The sequence below is a fragment of the Lepidochelys kempii genome, chromosome 1 (assembly GCF_965140265.1).
Source record: "Lepidochelys kempii isolate rLepKem1 chromosome 1, rLepKem1.hap2, whole genome shotgun sequence".
NCBI lineage: Eukaryota > Metazoa > Chordata > Testudines > Cheloniidae > Lepidochelys > Lepidochelys kempii.
The window spans coordinates 22,900,136-22,922,572 of NC_133256.1; the positions used below are offsets into that span (position 1 = coordinate 22,900,136).

The 22,437-nt window shown below is 43.4% G+C and overlaps 1 protein-coding gene across 1 annotated transcript in view; it reads right to left on the reverse strand.

The window, feature by feature from the left end:
* Nucleotides 1-8,172: 8,172 nt before the first annotated feature.
* CTSC (cathepsin C) overlaps nt 8,173-22,437 on the reverse strand; it is a 33,563-nt gene continuing 19,298 nt past the window's right edge. Inside the window, exons 3-7 of the mRNA XM_073336719.1 lie at nt 20,863-21,029; nt 19,391-19,546; nt 16,092-16,207; nt 10,607-10,738; nt 8,173-9,375 (exon numbers count right to left, since the gene is read on the reverse strand). Of these exons, the coding sequence (XP_073192820.1) occupies nt 8,873-9,375; nt 10,607-10,738; nt 16,092-16,207; nt 19,391-19,546; nt 20,863-21,029 (1,074 nt within the window). The 3' untranslated portion in view covers nt 8,173-8,872. The remainder of the gene's footprint in view (nt 9,376-10,606; nt 10,739-16,091; nt 16,208-19,390; nt 19,547-20,862; nt 21,030-22,437) is intronic.

Here is a 22,437-nt window from a genome sequence, read left to right on the forward strand (position 1 = left end):
GCTACACAGCCCTCGGTAAGTTGTTCCAATGGTTAAGTAACTGTTAAAAATATGTGTCTTCTTGCCAGTCTGAATTTGTCTAGCTTCAATTTTGAGCCATTAGACATTGTTACACCTTTGTCTGCTTGACTAAAGAGCTCTCTATTATTTAATTCTGTTTCTCATGTAGGTGCCTATTGATTTTATTTCATCATCTGATATGACTATACCATCATTTCCTCAAACAGAGAACAGAAATATTTATGGAACACTTCTACCATTTCTGTATTAACATTAACAATTCTACCATTTCCACCTAGTAATGGACCAATCAGCGATGGCCCTAGATGTTTGGGAGCGTACAGCAGAAAATATTTTCAGTGCCCCCACCCAAAGTCACAAGAGAACAAAACACTACAACTCACAGAGATTGGATGCTCCTGAATGTGATGATCTGGCATCCGAAATGTTGGCACCCTGGATGGTTGCCCAGGTCACCCATCTCTAAGGCTGGCCTTGGGACTAATACCATTGTCGGGGTTCCAGTTGTTCCTGATATACTTTAAAACTCCTTATTGTCCTTAACTCTGGTGACCATAGACATCTCCTTGTGTCCTTTTGGTTCCCTTATTAATTTTCTGCCTTCTAATTATATTTATTATTATCAACTTCCCCTCTATTCTATGTTATATATGTGTGTGTGGGTGTGGGTGTTTGTTTGACTGCCTCCTGCTCTCAGTTCCTTTCTAATCTAGGCTGTGGTTTTAATAAGTGTAGCCTTCTCTCTTGATTTTGGCTTTGGGGCATCTAATAAAGTGTCCTTAAGTAGTTCTCAATTGCCATCATATTTCTCTGAGTACATTCTTTCTGCCAGTTGATTTGGCTCAATTGTTTTCAGCTTTTTAAAACTGGCCTTTCTAAAGTACCAAATATATATATAATAACCGGTTGGGACTTTACTCTGTTTGCACATAGATGTAATCAAGTCATGATCACTTGTACTTAAGCAACCACTAATTTTTAATTCTGTGATCGATTCCTCTTTATCTGTCAAGGTGAGCTCTAATATAGAATTACCCTAGGTCAGATGAAACACTTTTTAAGCTAGGAAGTTGTCACCTATGATTTTTAAAAGTTCCAAGGATGTTTTAGTATTGCAGCATGTCACCTCCAGTATATGTCACTCATACAGATGTCCCCTGATAATCCAGGTTCCCTACACATTATAGATATGTGCATAAGAAGTTCCTCATCCTGTTCTCTACTGTGATTTGGTGGTCTGTAGCAGACACTGAATAGTCCCCATCTTGCACTTTATCTGTTACACAACTGATCACTAAGTATTCAAGATCATTTGTGTGACATTACACTCCATATTCTTCATGAAAATATGCTTATGATATGGATATGACATAACTGAGAAGTATTTCATGCAAGATGGCTCATGTAAGGTATCATTGGAAAGGTTATAATTTACTGAATGTGTTTATCCAATTTGTATGCATGTTTCATTTTTGTATCTGAAGCTGGGAATATCGACCATGTCTCTATATTTCAAATGTGCTACATTGGATGAGGCCAATGTTAGTGGCTTATTGAAGAAATGCACACAAGCATAAGGATCACCCCAGGAACTGTGTGCAACAGAAACCTCTCAGAGATAGCTCAACACAACGGGAACTGTTTGACCAAGGTCAGATAGTTCTATACAGTAGGAACTGTTTGACCCAGGTCACAGAAAAAAAAACTTTCCAGCAAGTGGGGGAAAGATATAAAAGAGGGACAATGACAACATGAAGGGACTACACTCTCCCTACCACAACACACCTGAAAACACCTGAGGAACAAAGACTGAACTGTGAGAATTGATGGTCTCAGGCTGGAAGGACTTTTAGCCTGTGTAAGAAAACCTGGGAAAGCCAAGGCAACTTGTGGCTTAAGAATCTGCCAGCCTGTTTATCACTCATGGTGAGAATCTGCAAATTTGTACCCTATCTCTCTAGTGTGTTAAGATAAGTTTGCATCTTTTGTTTATTTACTAAGGTAATCTGCTTTTTTCTGTTTGCTATCCCTTTAACCACTTTGTGACGGGTTGGATCACAGAACCCCCCTTGGGAACTGCCAGCTGATGTGCTGAGACTACTTCTAACCCATTTTCCCTGCCAGCTTGGAACTTCAGAAACTTGCCTTGTTTGAGCCAGACACGCTTGCCTGCTGCAATACAGACCCAGGTCTGAACCACATCCCCCTGAAAGCAGCAGGCTTAACTGAAAATGGCTTAAGAAGTGTTCTTATCTCTAACACTCAGATGCCCAACTCCCAATGGGGTCCAAACCGCAAATAAATCCTTTTTACCCTGTATAAAGCTTATACAGGATAAACTCATAAATTGTTCGCCCTCTATAACACTGATAGAGAGATATGCACATCTGTTTGTCCGTCTCTCCCTCCCCGCCCCCCCAGGTATTAATACATACTTTGGGTTAATTAATAAGTAAAAAGTGATTTTATTAAATACAAGAAGTAGGATTTAAGTGGTTCCAAGTGATAACAGACAGAACAAAGTGAATTACCAAGTAAAATAAAATAAAACATGCAAGTCTAAGCGTAATACAGTAATAAAACTGAATACAGATAAAATCTCACCCTCAGATATGTTTCAATAACTTTCTTTCACAGACTGGATGCCTTCCTGGTCTGGGCACAATCCTTTCCCCTGGTACAGCCCTTGTTCCAGCTCAGGTGGTAGCTAGGGGATTTCTCATGACTGCAGCCCCCTTTTGTTCTGTTCCACCCCCTTATATAGCTTTGGCACAAGACAGGAATCTTTTGTCTCTCTGGGTCCCATCTCCCGCTGTCATAAATATAAAGGGAAGGGTAAACACCTTTAAAATCTCTCCTGGCCAGAGGAAAAACCCTTTCACCTGTAAAGGGTTAAGAAGCTAGGATAACCTCGCTGGCACCTGACCAAAATGACCAATGAGGAGACAAGATACTTTCAAAAGCTGGAGGGAGAGGGATTCTCTATGTTTGGAATCTAATTACCCTGTAAGGTATTTACCATCCTGATTTTACAGAGGTGATTCTTTTACTTTTTTGTCTATTAAAATTCTTCTTTTAAGAACCTGTTTGTTTTTTTCATTGTTCTTAAGATCCAAGGGTTTGGGTCTGTGTTCACTTATGTAAATTGGTGAGGATTTTATCAAGCCTTCCCCAGGAAAGGGGGTATAGGGTTTGGGGAGGATTTTGGGGGGAAAGACATTTCCAAGCGAGCTCTTTCCCAGTTATATATCTGTTAGACGCTTGGTGGTGGCAGCAATAAAGTCCAAGGGAAAAAGGAAAATAGTTTGTACCTTGGGGAAGTTTTAACCTAAGCTAGTAAAAATAAGCTTAGGAGGTTTTCATGCAGGTCCCCACATCAGTACCCTAGAGTTCAGAGTGGGGAAGGAACCTTGACACCCCCGCCACCCCTTCTAAATGGAAAAGCACCAGGTTTAAGATGGATTTCTATACCAGGTGACATGGTCACATGTTCTGTGAGATCCCAAGCCTTCATTCCTCCCAGCTTGACTCACAGGAAGGCCTGCAAGCAAACAGAGCCATCCACTATCAATTGTCTTGGTTAATGGGAGCCATCAAGATTCCAAACCATCATTAATGGCCCACACTTTGCATAACTACAATATCACCTCAGGGTTATATTTCATATTTCTAGTTTCAGATACAAGAGTGATACTTTTATACAAATAGGATGACCACACTCAGTAGATTATAAGCTTTGTAATGATACCTTACAAGAGATCTTTTGCATGAAGCATATTCCAGTTACATTATATTCACACTCATGAACATATTTTCATAAAATCATATAGAATGCAACATCACACACTTAAAATCTACCTTCTGTAGTTAATGAACTTATTTTGTTTATTATTAAACCCAGGTTATGTAATTTCTAACTGGGGGGGTGGGCAAGAAGTCATGCACATCTCTCTTCACATTGAGGAAGAGGGTGGATTTTTATGAGCTTGGGCAGATTTTTCTATACAGTGCAAGACAGTATTATTTTAGGCTTATCTCCAGAAAGGGGTGTGCACTCGAGTGCTGGGGGGGTCCTCTCACACAGAGCTGACTTCAGTCTGTGTCTACAGCGGGGTGTGGCCCTACCTGTGTGTGTGTGCTGCAAAATGGCAGAGAGCTTAATTCAGCAAAGCAGGTAGAGGGAACCCAGGCTGGCTGAGCAGAAGAGGCTCAGTTAAACCCCAGTACATCAGGTGGCATCCCGGACAGGGGGGGTTTAAAACTGTCACAATTTGCTTCCAAGTTACCTGTTTCCCAGCCACTGACAATGTCATTTCTGACAGAATGCCATTCTTCCTTCTCTTTGTCCCACTTGATCATATGTAAATAGATAGCTAAAGTCTTGTGGAGAAAGGTAATCCCATTTCATAGGGGATTTCAATATTTTGAAATTCGGTTGTGTTATGATTTGGAACAAAACCCCCAAAATTTCAAAATTCTCTGGGAACTACAAAGGCCCAAGGTCTGTAGCTAAGAGGTCTTGTGGGCTGCCAAAAACTCAGGAGCTTGGAAGCCCAAATTGCTAAGGAGCTGGGTGGGTAAGCTGGTTTCCAAGGAACCTTTCCTGCTTTCCATCAGAACTTCATTGAAATTCAACGGTCTTAGAGGAAGAGTTTGATTTTGACAGTTCAGCATTCTCTGACAGAAAAATGTTCCGTCACACAATTTCTGACCAGCACTAGTTATACCAGTGATAAACATTCCAGTCACACAAATCTTCCCAGTGAGTTTCAGAAATACCAACTAGGTTGAATTTATGCTCATAAGTGAGCAATTCAAATTCTTCTTATTACCCAGGCACCTAACATTGATGTATAAACAATGAAAGAGTTTCGTCTTTTCATATCCCTTCGTGCCTTAATTAATTTTGTTCTTGACACCTTGATTTTGTGCTAAATGAGTGTTCAGTTGTTCTGCCTCTTCATTGTCTCTTTTTGTTGGTTCAATGCCCTCCTCACTAGTCCCCTGACTAGCCTGTCTCCCTGAAGATTGGTTGCCCTTTTCCTGAGATAGAAGCCATCCAAACTATGCAGGCTCCCTGTCCCCAACAAAGGTGGACCAATATTCCATGAAACCAGAATTTTCAATCTTACACCACTTACATAGACAGTGGTTCACTTCCAGAATCTTCTGTCTTCCTTTGCTTGTGGGACAGGAAGGATCTCTGAGGAAATCACTTGGCAGGCCACTGAAGGAGGGGAATGTCTGAGTTCTCTGGAGTAGTCTATAATCTGCAAATGCATCATGGGAAGCAGTGTCTCCACTGGTATTCACTATCACTAGTGGAGCCTTGCCCGCCAATTCTGGAATCCTATCCAATCTTGCAGCCACATCCTGGTTCTGGGAAGACAGCACATTGTCCTGGTGTCTCCATCTCTTGCAGACGATTCTTTCCATTCCTCTTAGCATGCAATCCCTAACAAAAACTAACAAAATCTTAGAATCCACAAAATCCAAGTGATTTATGCTGGCCATGTAAATACCTGAAGTGGGCTGCGTGTTTGTCATTTCTGAAATATGATAATTAAATACAGTACACAGAAGAAAACAAATGAGTCAGGTTCTGAGCAAGAGTCTGTGACCACACAAGATTATGGGAAGACCACCACTATATTCAGCTGCCCCTGTGGGGTGCTAGTATAGAGGGGACACCAGTGTTTTTACTGGCTTGGAGCATGTGTAGACAACATGGTGATAAGTAATAGTGAACACCAATGTCCTTTCTACACCAGCACTGCCATTAGTGCCCATAGGAGTGTAATGGTGGGAGATTTTAAATACACACCCACCCACCCACCCACAGCAGTACAATGCCCAAGCTTTACAAAAACCCACGATATTTAAAAAAAAATCCATTTGGAATTATTTGCCTTCTGCACCTTTAGCAAGAAGCATTCATATTTTTAAGCTTATCTCCATAACCATAAGGGCTGCAACCCTTGTTTAAAGGAAAGCTGAGAAGCTGATGCATTCAATTGACTTCAGGGCTTTAAGAAAAACACCAGTTATCACTGAGTGTTGGCGACACAGTGATGACAGCCAAAGAACAGGAATCCTTGAACATACAATATGTTCAAAGTGTGTTACTAAGGATGAAACCATGACTATCCATTGTATAGTGGTCTCAGAGCATGAGACTGAAAACAGGCTTTTTTCCACTTGGAATATACAGCTCACATTCACAATCACACAAGTGTTTATAAGTTTGTCCACAACACTGCAAGTGCATTCGGTTGGAGCAAGTTATACCATGAATTGGGTCAACTGTGCACAGCTGCAGGACTAATATAGAATGAGAGTCCTGATGTTGCCTACACCAATCAGTTGGTCCTCACAAAAGAGCACAATACTCCAGTAACTGGCCTGTTTCAGAACTGGACATTTCCCATGGAAATTTCCATTTTGTTGAGAAAACTAGTTTTCATCAGAAAAGGTTAGAATGAAAAATGTTGACTGCAACAGCTTGAGGGAGGGCTGGGTTGGAAAAAAGACATTCATCATGGTTACAACTAGTCCCAGTGGCTCATGTGGGCACATGCCACCTTTGCAAAGTTACAGTAATTGAGTTGAATGCTTGTAAACTGCAGTTCTTTAGTGGACAAGAACAAGCCAACAGATTGCTGAGTATCCTGAAGTTAAACAGTTTGACTGGCAGCCAGCCTAGTGGCAGTTAGCACCATTGCTGTAGTATACCAGCTGTTACGCCCTCTGTATATGCAAACAAAATGGGCATTTAAATAGCTCCATAGTAAAGCACAAGAGAAAGTGCTGCAAGCATTATTGATTTTACCACAGCAGAAAAATGCTATTCAGTGTTACACTAGATCCCAAGTAGCAACCTAAAGGATCTGTAAAATGATAGAAGAACAACAGGCTATGGATGACTGAGGCTGGTATCTAGTATCTACAAATAGCTTGTCTGCTTGTATTAAGTTGACTCAAAGATGGAAGAGGAGAAGAGAGTAGGAATAAGGGAAGAAGGAAATGAAAGGAGAAGCACAGCCTCAGATGACTCAGGGGTATCAGGGAAGACCTCTGGCCTTTTCTGATTCTGGGTGAGACAGCTTTGATGCTACAGCCAATTTTAGGGATTAGGATGAGACCTGAACGGGGGGCAGATTATCCCATATCTGCCTTCTTTTGCGGCTGCTCCCACCTTCCTCTGAAGCATCTTGGGCTGGCCACTAGTGGAGACTAGACAGACCTCAGATCTGATCCAGTCTGGGAATTCCTATGCACTGAGGGACTGTTGAGAGGTATGCACCTCAGTTCTCCACCTGTAAAGAGGGATCAGAGTGCCTTTCTTCCACCCTTTCTCTTGTCTATTTAGACTGTAACCTTTGGGGCAGGGACCATTTTACCATGAGTTTGTGAAGCACATTGGGGCCCCCAATCTTTGTTGGGGCCTCTAGCTGCTATTGTAATACAAATAAACAAAGAGGCACTGTGAACAGAGTGTCTGTCTAGATATAAGGAGTGTGATTCTGCACAGCACTGATTTACTGTTGTATACCTGGTAAAAAGTACGAGCCAGTTAAGGACACGGAATGGACAATCCTGCATTAATAAGGGGCCCTGCTATGCGTCTGACACATTATTCCTGTCTAGTTGCAGGAGGAAGCTATGTGACATCTCCCCCCTGCAGAGGAGGACTGTCTATGCTCACATCTCTTCCATCATGCCTGTTCACCATTCCTTTTCTTACCTACATACGGACATGGAAATAAGGGAGCAGATACATATGGGGCTTGAGGTATTACCTTTTGGTGTAGAGGATTACAGCTGATATAGCCTTATTTACATCCACGCACAGATTATTATTAAAGAAGCTCTAATCATGGACTGGGACTGCACTGTGCTAGGCGCTGTACAAAGACTCTGCACAAAGACTCTGCTTGCGCTTGCACTAAAGAGCAACACCACGCAGTGTAAGAACCGATACCGAACAGAACTGGCTGGAGGACAGATGATTTATAATTCTCCTCCCCCACCCACCCCAAAATCTTCCTTATGCTAAAATACCTGAATATCCCTTCTCTATTTTGAAGCTGTTGGTGTAGGTCATAGCAATAAAAAGGCACCAACTTCAGTAAGAAACAACTCCCACAGCAATAGAGTCAGACTTTTATTGAGGATCAGCTTGGAATTGAATTTAAATGACATTCATAAAAATAGGAACTTAAAAAAACCGCCACATAAATGCAGTAAAAGGCCAATATGTAAAACGAACTTTGAGGTTCAGAGAGTTTGACATCTGACATTTTGCTTGCACGTTTGCCAAACACTTAAAGCTTTAAAGTTTCCCTTTAATCACAGTGTAATCATTCTCTGATGGACACTTAAGATGTCCAATTTTAAAAGACAATGATCCCCTGATGTCCCAGGAGTAAGGCACAATACTTTAAAAAGTGCCCTTTAAGTAATTATAAATTATTGTAGCAGTCATTTCCTTCTGAGGTCCAGTTTTAAGATTGTTCAAGGAGAAGAAAAAGAATATCGGGGCTTTATAAAATGATGAATAACTACCACTTATTGTTAATCTAATGGCAATTGTGTTCTTAGAGAATTTACTGCCAGCCTCTATACACAGGAAGTGTATCTTTGTGTATCATAAACAAACAACAGAATTTTGAAGTGTTGTCAGTGGTAGAGAGTGAAAACTGCTCACTGGATTCTGAAAAATCTCATTAAAGCTCATTCTTAAGCTTTAAAATACTGCAGTAAAATTTTCCAAGTACAGAATATAATCAATACGCTCCTATGGCAATGAAATTTGCTTCTCAGAAATGAGGCACTAGAAAGGAGTTTTGCTTTATAATTTTGGAACAGGAGTTGCGGACACTGCTATACTTTCAATGGCACATTCATCAGTGCCTCGGCGGATTCTGAAGTAACCATTTTCTCCCCATGAGCTTCCCCAGCTATTTTTCACTGTCCAGAACTTCTCACCAGTATCTGGATCTTTGCCATACCCCACAAGCAACACAGCATGATTGGTCAACTCAAAGGGGTTGAACTCATCCTGCAGCCCAGTGTGATGGTAGATTCCTCCTCTATAGAGCATGAAATCACTATAAACTTCAAAAGCAACGGCCATTGGCCCATATATGACAAGTTCAAGCTTCATCAGGGCTTCATTGCAGCCTCCATAAAACCCTCCAACGTAGTGGTACTCAGAGGCATAGTAGTGGTAACAGTTCCGCTTCGGAGTACATGGAGAATCTGTGGCTGTGTAAGGGAAACACTCTTCCTCCAGCACACCAAAATCTTGGATGTATTTCCCAGCAATGAGGTATGGGAATCCACCATCACAACCTGAAATAGTCAGAAAAGATCTGATTATTCCTTGCAGAAGGTCTTTTTGGGATAAGAGAGGAAACTGCAATTTTGCAAGTTCATTGTTTTAAAAATCACCACAAGTCTTTATTATCCCCGATATTTTGTATCAGACTGAGCATGGCTAATGCAGGTTACAGTTAAAAGGGAACCACTCTTATCTCTCCCCTGAGATCAAGAGGAAACAATGCCTAACATTCTTTTAACACCCAGAGCAGAGGCTCTCAAGCTGACTCACAGGGTGGACCACCTTAACACCCTCTTCCCTACTGCACAAGCTATCTCCTCAGCCATTTGTGACCATACAACATCCCCATGGTAACCACAGTAATTCCTTACATGGAAACATAGCACCAGTAAAAAACATATGTATTGTACCTGTCAGATACGGTGGAGGTGGTGTCCTTTTTCCCAAAAGAGAATCGCACGGTCTGCTGCTTTTTGCTTTTCCTTTTGCCTCCCCCCACCACTTTGTTCTTCCTCCCTCTGCACACGCTTCAGGGAGATTTTGTTCCCTTCTCCCTAGATGTGCTACCCAGTCCGGTGGCCTTCTCCTAACTCCCCTGGACAAACTGCCCAATTCCAATCTCCTCTGCTCCCCCTAGACATTCCCGCTTCTCTGCAGGTGGATTACAGCTCCAGGATCCTCTCCAACACAGCACATTCCCCTAGACAGGTTCCTTTCCCTTGTTTCCAGCTGCTTTTTGCAGCCATCCAAGGCAGTTTACAATGAAGCGCCTGGATGCCTGCACAAGCAGCTGGAGAAGGAGGACAGCAGACACCAAATGAGCAGACAGTCTCCACAGACCACTAGCTAGTGTTAAGCAAACCACTGGTGGTTCAACTCCAATACAACATTCCCATGCACACAGCAAAATGGACTCTAATGACCCTGGAATGAAATCTGGATCACTATGTTGGAGTCACAGAAGCCAGCTACCATAAAATGTAGTCCTAAGCATATGACACTCAAGAATTAGTCATTTCTTTCAGTCATGAAAGACGCGTGTTCTAATACCCTGGCTTTCTGAAGCTGCTATTTCACAGCAAATGAGCTTCCCACCCCAAGACCACAGACAGGCTTACAAAAATGGTTGCCAATCAATTAGAAGAGACTGTCAACCCTTCCTCTCCTGTAGTGACAAAATCCTTGGGGTGGTGTCCTTCCCCCATCTCCTCAATACCAGGGGAACATCTCCAGTCCACTCACCTTGAGAATAATGGCTGCAGGACACAACCTGCTGAGGACTGAAGATTGGTGTCTGAGTATTGTTAGTGCGGATACGAATTCTTGCCTCCAACATGCCCACGGAAGCAAATGCATAGCAGCTGCCACATGATGCTGAGGAATACAGGAAATACAAAACATCAGCAAACTAAACAAGACCAAGACCAAAAGCTTTAGCAAAGCTTTTGACACGGTCTCCCACAGTATTCTTGCCAGCAAGTTAAAGAAGTATGGGCTGGATGAATGGACTATAAGGTGGATAGAAAGTTGGCTAGATTGTCAGGCTCAATGGGTAGTGATCAATGGCTCCATGTCTAGTTGGCAGTCGGTGTCAAGTGGAGTGCCCCAAGGGTCGGTCCTCGGGCCGGTTTTGTTCAATATCTTCATAAATGATCTGGAGGATGGTGTGGATTGCACCCTCAGCAAGTTTGCAGATAATACTAAACTGGGAGGAGAAGTAGATACGCTGGAGAGTAGTGATAGGATACAGAGGGACCTAGACAAATTAGAGGATTGGGCCAAAAGAAATCTGATGAGGTTCAACAAGGACAAGTGCAGAGTCCCGCACTTAGGACGGAAGAATCCCATGCACCGCTACAGACTAGGGACTGAATGGCTCGGCAGCAATTCTGCAGAAAAGGACCTAGGGGTTACAGTGGACGAGAAGCTGGATATGAGTCAACAGTGTGCCCTTGTTGCCAAGAAGGCCAATGGCATTTTGGGCTGTATAAGTAGGGGCATTGCCAGCAGATCGAGGGATGTGATCGTTCCCCTCTGTTTGACATTGGTGAGGCCTCATCTGGAGTACTGTGTCCAATTTTGGGCCCCACACTACAAGAAGGATGTGGAAAAATTGGAAAACGTCCAGCAGAGGGCAACAAAAATGATTAGGGGACTGGAACACATGAGTTATGAGGAGAGGCTGAGGGAACTGGAATTGTTTAGTCTGCGGAAGAGAAGAATGAGGGGAGATTTGATAGCTGCTTTCAACTACCTGAAAGGGAGTTCCAAAGAGGATGGATCTAGACTGTTCTCAGTGGTAGCTGATGACAGAACAAGGAGTAATGGTCTCAAGTTGCAGTGGGGGAGGTTTAGGTTGGATATTAGGAAAAACTTTTTCACTAGGAGGGTGGTGAAACACTGGAATGCGTTACCTAGGGAGGTGGTGGAATCTCCTTCCTTAGATATTTTTATGCTTTATGACAAAGCCCTGGCTGGGATGATTTAGTTGGGGATTGGTCCTGCTTTGAGCAGGGGGTTCGACTATATGACCTCCTGAGGTCCCTTCCAACCCTGATAGTCTATGATTCTAGGGTGCTGTAAAGGGAGGCAACCCTTATATTGCACAGACTGTTGAATCAAGTCAACCCTGCTTTGACATTGTCTTCAGTTTGACCAGAAGTTAGGCTCCAGTTCAAGAAAGCTATTCAAATATGCTTAACTGCAAGCACAAAAATAGTCCCACTGAAGTTAGCATTTAGAAGTCCCTTTAAGGATCAGCTGTGGTCATAAAGCAGTTTTGATGTCTCCTAAAAGGAAGCAGCAAGACCGAGAAGTTTTTTTTAATATAGTTTCTTTTAATATAGTGTAATATAGTTAAGTTTAACTTTTTAATTGTCTAGTTTTAAAAGCTGCATAATTGCTAAGCTGTTGCCTCTGAATGGTCATATAAAAAAATATTTGTTAGCATGGTGCGGAGGATGCTCATAACCAACTTTTAGAGGCTGCTCTTTGTGAAGCCCTCCTAAAAAGTGTCCTATGACCTGTGTCAACTGAACTCTGAACAAACTATTCTAGATATCCTCAGCACATTAGTGTATTTAGAGCCACAGTTTCCCACTGCACCACTATACTTATACTGCTGCTTCTAAAGTAATGGCTTGGTTTAGAGTTTGGCAATGTAAGTGTGAAGTTTAATTTTGTGATTCTCTCAAGCAGCATGCAGTCATACTCTGGCTTTTCAGAGTAGTTGTCCTCTGCTGACAGTAACAAGATAAGTCACTTAGCATCATATTTTACACCACAATTTAGTGTTGCCTTTTAGTTTTAGCTCCTTCGCCCCCTCTTGGTATTTTCTGTGATGTAGTAGAAACTTTGAAAGTGAAGTAGCCACACTGCAGAGGGGGAGTTGCTTAGCTGAGGTCTTATTCTGACTATCACCCCTCACCCAGGCCCCCAACTGACTTGCCCACTACAAAGGAAAATACTGCAAAGCTTAAAAAAGGAATGAGGCTTTGAGAATACAAAAAGAAACTACCTCATGTCTCAAACTACGTATAGGAGGGCATCAAGCAGGGCTATTACAAAAGCAGGACTTTATGAAATTGTACCATTATTCAACATTAAGACGTTGGACGTTGGATTAAGACGTCTGAAGAGGAGGGGGTGGAAGTTACTCTCTGATCACACTGCTGGGCAAAGAGCATTCATGTTCAAAGTGGTGAAAGGTGACACCCATTCTTACACAATCATTCCATTGTTTGCTGATTGGCCACGCCACAGTAGGCCAAGTCTCATTCATGTAATCATTGTCCTGGAAGTAACTTTTTTAAAAAAAACATTCTCCCTATTAACTGCAGCAGTACACTCTGGGAACCTCCTAATATGGCACCCACACAGAAATGGAATATCAGTGGAGATCAGAGATAATTGCTGGAATTGTTGCATGTCAGATGCTCCCCATAAATTCAATTCCAAGTCAATCACAGACTTAACCGCATTAGATTCCACTCAGTCTGTGGCAAAAGGATCATTAAATGATGAAAAATGATTAAAGGGCCTAAAATGCCTTTAGAAGGTGAGGAATCAGTAATTCACTATGTTTTTCCACCTACTCTGGTTTGAGAGGAAGATTACAGGAGTCAGAGCAGAGATTTACTGAGAATCCTAGCTCTCCTTGCTAAATTGGTTACTGTGATGTAATTGCCTAACAATATTTCCCCATAGTAGAAACTGACAGCAATGCATCCTCTCAAACTAATCTCTTCTGCAGAAGATATCTAAAGCACGGGAAGGGGGGTTCTTGGGACTGTGATTTTATTGAAGCTTAATTTGTATTAGAGTTCTTTGTTCTGTTTGCTTCTAGTTTCAAACTGAGCATTGGGCATGCCTGCACTACAAAGTTAAGTCAAGCTATGTTAGGTTGACTTACAGCCATGGCAGTAATTACCTGCCATGGTTCACTACCTTCCTTCTGTCAGTGGTGCATGTCCTTGCCAGGAGTGCTTCCCCCAACTTAAGAGGAGCAGTATGGGGGGTGAGACCCTGGGCTCCCCACAGCCCGCAGGGAGCCCAGCTGCCCCCACTCTGCAGCTCTCGGCTCCCAGCTCTAGCTGGAGCCCCTCACCCACCCCGGGGTGATAGCCCGAGCTGTGAGCCAGATGCCGGGTTCACAGCAGGGAACCTACTAGCCTTTCTTGTCAGTATCAAGGATCCAGCAGGAAGCCATGAACCTGACAAGAATGACAACCAACATAAGTAACAGTGTCTACACTGACATAAGTGGAGGTGGAGTTCTTATGTCAGTGTAGCAGAGCACTTACATCGGAGGGAGCAAGGCTGTGGTGTAGACTCTGACATCATTGGCTCGACGTAAGGTGCCTTACATCGACCTAAGTCTGTAGTGTACATCAGGCCTTTATCTCTTAAAGTGTTAGCTGGCATTAAAGGGTACAGTAATTCAGTTCTGTACTGAATAGTAAGTAAAGGAGGTTACCTAAAAAAACGTGACTGATTATACTGGGGAATGCTGATGTGCTATCATAGATATAAATGAAGATTACAAACCAAGAAACCTGTGGCTGGAGGCCTGCCTCTGTAATGTTGAAGGATTATCTTCAAAGACTAGACTTTTGTCCTTGTGAAATTCTTGTCCATTTGGGACAATAGTAGCGGCCACATGGTTCTAACAGTAAACACATGAAGAAAGCATGATCTTGCAGTGAATGCAGCACTGTCTCAACAGCTTAGCATGTGGAAGTTTGCCTAGCATGATTGGCTGTTTGAAAAAACATGCTTCTTGCTGCTTATGGTTCTGTTAGTCTTCAGTGCATTTTCAAACTTTCAGCATCTAAATCTTAATATTGTGCCATTGTTTTACTAATAACTATTTACAGCCATTGATGTCTGATGCCTCTGCAAATCTACAATAGCTCATTATTGTAAGGAAGATGAATTATTTGATATGTCAGCACTACGCATATTAATAATGTTATTATCTTTTTGGCTATTTATCATACCAAATATGCTCATTTCTGGCTGAATGTGACATGCAAACACAGTCCACCTGAATTCCTTTGTGTGTTGCAGGTGCTTTCTCAACACAATACGAGGGGGTTTAGGCAACTCCCATCCCTGAAAAGAGCAAAGCAAGACTCCCCATACTGAGAACATGTTTACAATGCTGCTTCAGGAAGAGGAAGCCTTAGATCTTGTTACCCACTGAATGAAGAAGGGATGATATCACATTTCTCAAGTGAACTGAAGGTACAAAGGAAGCACAGGTCTTTACACCGGTTAGCTGTTGATAATCCCTGTGTAAGCATTTCACTATTTCCAATCATCATTCAGCCACAGATCAGATTGTGAACCAACTCTCTCACATTCCACCAACACCCCCATCCTCCTCCTTCTTCCCTCTCCCCCGCATTTCCCCCAAAATCTTGTTAGGAATTCTTCAGTACACACACGTACACACACACGCCCCTCATGCATTGGAAAGGGACCAATGGTTTAAGGAAACAACTTCATTATATAGCAGCACTCCATTCCATTTGCCTCAAGAGAAGATTTTGAATCACTACAAATAAATAATAGTAAGACTGAACCTTTAAATCTAGCTAAGAAGGAAGATCTGTACTAGTGCAGGAGTGAGGCGAAAGCTTTACAGTAGTTGCATTTTGTTTATGGGGGTATCAGACGTTTACCAGTGTCTATGTTTTTCAAAGTATAAACAGACACCTATTTCTGTAACAGATCAGTCATGTAACTAATTATTCCTAAAATGATTTAAGTAATGAGACTTCAGGATGATATAAACAATCCTTCAAGGGATTATTGGTTAAAATTGTATGATAATATGCTGTCAGCAACAATTAGCAGAAAAATTAATAACTGAACTTGCACTGTATCAGTTCTGAGATTGTGGTGGGCAGAAATTCATCATGATGACAGTTTGGACAAACAGAATTTGCTAGCGATCTCCATACAGAGAGCCATGGTAATTGACTTTCACTCCTGTACTGAACCGGACGGTCTAACAGGAAGTAGTCTTCTACTTTGGCAGGAAGAGCGAAAACTTTTCCAAGCCTTAGCAGAGGGTTTGTATATCAGGCGTGTTCTACTGCCTATCGCAGGGGACCATACAGCAAAGCAAATTCAGACCTTTCATGATACTGACATGCAATAGATTAAGCACGAGGTACTTTTTGCAGACAGTCTCATATGGGGATTATGAAAAACCTCCTACCTTGGTTTCTTACAGGACTGACATAGTTGACACCATCAATGTTCCTCCAGTCCCAGGATTCTGGCAAACCTGAAACTTGTTTGACTAATTCGGGCGTTAGTGGCGCAGGCTTCGGTCTAAAACACAAGAACATACATTTGACATTAACATACCATCACATTGTCTAGGCAGAGGAAAAGAGATTGCATGAGGAACTGACACCTCTAGCAATTTTGCTTCCACAGACTATTTCCTAACAGCAGAGGCAGATTAAGATTTAATGGGACCCTGGGAACAAAGACCTTTTGGGGCCCCCGCCCCCTGCTCCTCCTCTCCCCTGAGGCCGTCAGGCTGTGGTAGGAGCTGTGGCAGCTGTCCAAGGAGCCAGGTCACTGTGGGGAGCCCCAGGGCGATGAAACTTTCATAAAAGGTGCTGCAGTGACCTGAGTGCAAGAGCTGCGGCCACTCAGGCAATTCAGACGCAAAGTGCCTCTACCCACCGCCCCCTGCGCTATCTCCCTTCTCCCTACCCCATCCCCTCTCCCCACCCCATCCTCCTTCTTCTCTTCCCCCTCCCACTTCCTCTCCCCACCCCATTCCCCTTTGTCTTCCCCTTCCCTATGCCATCCCTCTTCCCCATCCCATCCCCCTTCCCCTCACCATTGCCCCACCCTCTCATCCCCTTCTCTCCCCCCCAACTCGCTTCCCCCATTTTCCACCCCCCCCCAAGCAGGACTTAGGCTTTTATTTTCGTGTGTTTCCCCATTTAGATCAATTTTCTTTTTAATTAAAGGCAGAGCAGAGCAGCTCAGAGCTGCAGAAATGGGGGGGAGCAATGGCACATGACGCCTTGAACATCCCTCCATGCCTCACCCCTGTTTTGGGGATCAGTGCCACCCCCAAACTACATCCATCCACTGCCTGTCTCAGGACCCTGCAACCTAACCTCCCACGCAAGCCGGGCTCCCTCTGCCCAGAACTGGAGTCATCTGCCACCTGCAGAGCCAGGGCTGGGAGCTGCAGCCACACACAGAGCCGGCCCTGGCTGAGCAGGGGCCAGCGCTGATGATATGGTGTTCCCTGCTCTCACTAAGGCAGGTTTCTTTTGTTAAAAAGTGGAAGGGCATAGCCCCCTTGGCACCTCCTCCCCCCAGTTCTGGTGAAACCCCCTCCAAACCCTCCACCTATCCTGGGTGGTGCACCCCAGGGGGCAGGGACAAAGGCTAGGGGGCTGCTCTTGGGCCCCCCAGCCCTCTGCTCAGGACAGGCGAAAGGTTCAGGGCTCCCTGGGTGGCTCTGGCCCGGTTCCAGCTTCCGGCCTGGCCAGGAGGCAGGGCCACATGGGGGAAGAGGATGAGCAGAGTTGCAATGTTCCTGGGGGCCCCCAAATTGGCCGGGGCCCATGTGTTAATCCACCTAACTGTATCTAGAGATAGCAACCCCCTCTACGCACACTGAATGGGTGTCAAGTCTCACAAGTAATTCTTTATTGCTTAGCTTCAGTGAGATGGAATATGGCAAGGAGAAAATAGTCTCAATCCCTGCTGGAGCAGACAAGGGTTTATTTATGCCATAACAACCTGCTGGTTAGGGCAATTAAATCAGTCCAAAAGTTTGTTTTTGTTTTGAAGTGCTGAACTAATACCACAATATCATCAAAGATGCCAGCCTTACAACCGACTTTGAACAGCTACTGAATATCTGTGCTATCAACAAAATTTCCTTAAGAATACACAGGGTTTCTTGAAAGTACACAAAATCACCAATTACGGTCAATGTGCATCAGTCAGAGGTGAACACAGTTTAACTGCAAGCGCTGACAAGGACAAAGTGTCCAGCCATGCTTCCGATGATCCTGGTTAAAGCATGCTTGGAGACCGCCACTTGAAGCCGACTTTCTCCGCAGCTATTGAAGTGGTTCTGAATGCTGACTGTCCCTGTCTACGCTTGCAGCTAAACCGTCCTCAGCGGCACCTATTGCCGGCGGATAGTCATAGTGCAGACCAGCCAAAAAGATGGCACAGGTAAGCATTCCACCCACTTTAAAAGTCAAGTGCTGGTGAAGAGCATCAGGCTCACTTCTACTCTCAGCAGACCGGAGAGACCAGCCCAACAAGCGCTGCTCCAAGTGCCCGACGAGATCTAACATTACACGCAGACGATGGAGGGTCTAAATGTTTGTGTGTCTGTACTTAGTGCTATTTTCTTGTGATTGTCAGGGCACGTGATCGTCTTCACAGGGACAACGCATAAACTTACCAATGTATCGGGAAGCCCCAACATTATCTGCATGCACAGAGCAAATATTTGGCATTCTTCGTAATCAGAGTAGCAAAAGTTAGAGATATTTCAAATTCTACCTGCACACTTGACTTCTATAGTACAGTGAAGTTTGGGGGAAAAGTATGAACAATATTTCTTCCCTACAGCCCCCTCCTACTTCAGGACATGGCTCAACACCATCAGAGTCAACCATCTGAGAGTGAAAAAAGACATCTGCAAAGCTACATCACTGCAAAGCAATGTTTGGCATAGGAAGGTAGCTTTACTCTCCTTCTTGCTAATGCACTAAAGGGAACAGCTACACAATGGGAAATTTCAAAGGAAAAACAATTTCTACCTCCAGTTACAAGTTTGGTCAGACTGTACTGAAATCAGAGGTTACGGTGTGCATACACAACTCCCTGCTGCCTGATATTGAATGCTGTGTGCCTTACTCAGTGTATAAAATATAGGCCAGCATTCTCCCCAAGTTATCTATAGAATGAGACACTGGGATGGGCAATTTGATACCGTGACAGAGAACTCCTTCTGAAAATCTGCATTGTCTATATTTCAGCTATGATTGCCTATGGCTGTTTTTGGACTGAAGGTTATGAACTCCCTAATTAACTTTATTTAAAGGATAAAAACACCTACCTGCCTGCCATAGCTGTGTGTGGGCACAACCTGAGCGATGGATGGTTAAGAGTTTAATTCTAAAATTCCCATTCTATACCCATGTCATCACCTGTTCCCTTAATCTGTATATTCTGAGGCAATTTCAGGACTGGATCAAACAGCGAAAACTCACATTCATTGGAAGTGCTTGCAAGACAGCCAGATATGTTTGGATCATCAGGACTCAAACAGGCAAATATGCTGGCACTCAATCATACAGTAAAGGGTCTGAATACATCTGGATTCCACAGTATATTATATATAAACTGAACTAGGAGCCAGATCCATAGCTGATGATAATCAGCAAAGCTACAAAGAACTCAGTAAATGATTCTCACCAGCAGGCCTTGTGAGTGACCTAAGTAGGAAAACTTTAATACCTCGGAGCTCTGGACTTGAGACCTCCAGCTCTTCTAGTTAGCTCTTCCAAGGAGAGGCTTTCATATTCCTTGTATGATGTTGCTGTCCAGGATTTCTGAACAGTATTGATAGCCTTCACAAAGTCAAAGTTTTGTACATAAGGCCTCCTTGAAAACCTGCAGACAATCAGGAATAGTACATTAAGATAAAAGTTTGGCCTGAAGACTATTCACTATTCACACAACTGCTGTGATTAGACAACTTAACACTTTACCACTCGCTTAGGAGCAGACTCTTGTAAGCCAGCTGTAATACTGAGGTATAGTCTACCCTACTGACCTATAATGGCATAACAACATTGCTCAGGGGTGTGAAAAATCCCCCCCACCCCACTCCAAGTGTCGTAGTTATAGTGACCCCTAGCCCCTGGTGTAGACAGCACTTCCGCAGACATAGCTACCACCTGTTGGGGAGGTGGATTAACTATGCCGACAGGAGAACTCTCTCCAGTCGGCTTATTGTCGTCATTAAAGCACTGCAGCAGGGCAACTGCGCCGAAGCAGCGTTTTAAGCATAGACTTGCCCTGTGGTGTGGGGGAGAAACAAATATCAAGCCAGTTATTTTTACCTTAAGTAGTCCCAGTAGTTAAAGAGGACATTACATGGGATCATTTGCCTGAAAGGGATTATTTGGATTTAAGATTTAAATTCAGAACTTTTCCTCTATTCCCTGGATTTTCTGAATGCAGAGATGACCACTTCCTAACCTTCTTCTTTCAAATTCCCAAACCCAGTGCTTTAGATCTTCAGTCTAAGTCTTTCTATTCTATTAGAACTGGGTTGATGCAAGATTAAAGTTCAAAGTATGAAAGTACCTCAAAGAGCCAACTGGACAAGCACACCAGGTTATTTAGACAGAGGTTCTCCAGCTTTTTCACACTGTGGATCAAATCTCAATCCAAAGCTTAACTAAGACCACCTCTCCTCCCATTTGGATTTATGACTGAATAATATCCAGCGACCACAGTAATTTCTTATGTTGAAAAGTAAGGATATTCACCATTTAGCTGTTAGTAGCTGAAATGAATGGCCGGCATCGGACAACACTTAAACTGGAATAATTGTAGACATCCTTATTGCTACGGATTCTGCACGTTTCATCCAGGAAGCTTACAAACATCTCCAGATCTTTTTTAAACAGATTAAATGTAGCTTTCCATTTTGACTGTGATTAAAGTCGAGCTTAAAGACAGCGTGCCGTATCTGAAGAAAATGGAAACCCTGTCCACTAAACTGCCCCATCACCACTACTTGCTTCCTCCAGGCCTAAGGAATTTAGTTTCATTTGGACCACACACTTCCTGTGATACTATAGCTTTGTATCTTGCCCTGGAGCCAGTCCACACATTTAAGTCTGGAACTTAAAGCACAACTGCTGATGTCACCGTATTTCAAAATAAAAAGTTATCCTCCATTCACTGTGTGCACTCACCTTTCCCTTGGTTTCTGATGAGGGAGCTGGTTCACATGAATGCTGGAGGGAGAGGGCGAAACTTTGTGTCCGATAAAACATGCCCAGTTATGGCCTAGCACGTCATGCACCCATCCTGGCAAGGTCTCATGGCAGTAACTGGTTACGTTTTGTCCTTCCTTCTTGTACTGTAAACCAAACAAACTCTGTTAGACACATGTACAGCCACATCAAGACTCCTGCGTTTAAGGGGTGACACCTGTAATTTGCTACTAAGCCACTCTCCACAGAACGAGTACAGCTATGTATCAGTTTTATTCTGGAAAAATCTTACATAACAGTGCATCTGGAGGACATGCACACTGTAGTCTCAGTGCATGTGGGGCAATGCATTCGGGACATCTGAGAACACAGACCTAGGAGGAATGCCAGCCAGCCACCGGACACAGTCCTGTCCACACAACAAAGTTAAAATTATGAACTTGTTATAGGAAGACAATCAGGTTCTAGCTTGGCTTCTGGCAAGGGTGAAACCACAGCCGGTTGCCATAGTTACCAACCAAGTCCTAATCTGGTACAAACTGGATTAAAATCAGTAGTTTAGGCAGGGCATTAAAATCCTCTGCACTTATGGCCCTCAGGTACCGTGGCAATACGGTCAATGAAAGAACCGTGACAAAACACACACCCTTGGTGTGACGCACTGCCTTACTGAGAGGCTGCTCTTTCAAGGTCTGAAGGCGGCACGCCAAGAGAACAGACAGCATCTCCTTACAGTCCTTCAGACAGCACTACGCCTCCTAGTTTTCCCATTTCAGAGAGCTGGACCAGGAAGCAAGTTTCCCTCTAGTTTGTGAGTTGTGTCAACTGTATGTAAGGAAACAGGTTCACCTTGACAAGTTAAACAAAAATTTATTCTAGGCACAGTGAATGTTGATTCAAAGAAGGCAACTTCAAAGAACAGAGTGATGTGTTACTGAAATCCATTTGCATATAAATGCTGTATTGATTGTAAATACAAATACTATTTCCAGTGCATTAAAACTTCAATGCTTCCCTATTGCTCATCTTATCTCTGAAAGCCAACACTCATTCAATGTTACACCCTCTGGAATTTTACCAGCTAAAAGTGGGGGTAAAGATTAAGTTATCTAATGAGATCAATCTCTCCATCCAGCTTTACAGTAAAGCTTTGATATCTTACTTTCTGGATTAACAGGGCTTTGAAAGCAGAATACTTAGGGAATGTCTTCACTAGCAACGTTAAAGTGCTGCCATGACAGCGCTTTAAAGGCTGCGTAGTCATGGCACCAGCGTTGGGAGAGAGCTCTCCCAGCTCTATAAAAAACCCACCTCCATGAGGGAAATAGCTTGCAGCTCCCAGCGCTGGTGCACTGTCTAAACTGGCACTTTACAGCACTGAAACTTGCAGCGCTCGGGGGGGGGTGTTTTTTCACACCCCTGAGCAAGAAAGTTGCAGCACTGTAAAGTGCCAATGTAGACAAGCCTTTAGAAGAGGGAGTGTCAAAGGAGTGGTGGTGCTGAGATTCTGTTTAAGACCAAGCGACACGAGAGTGTCTGGGGAACCACTGCAAC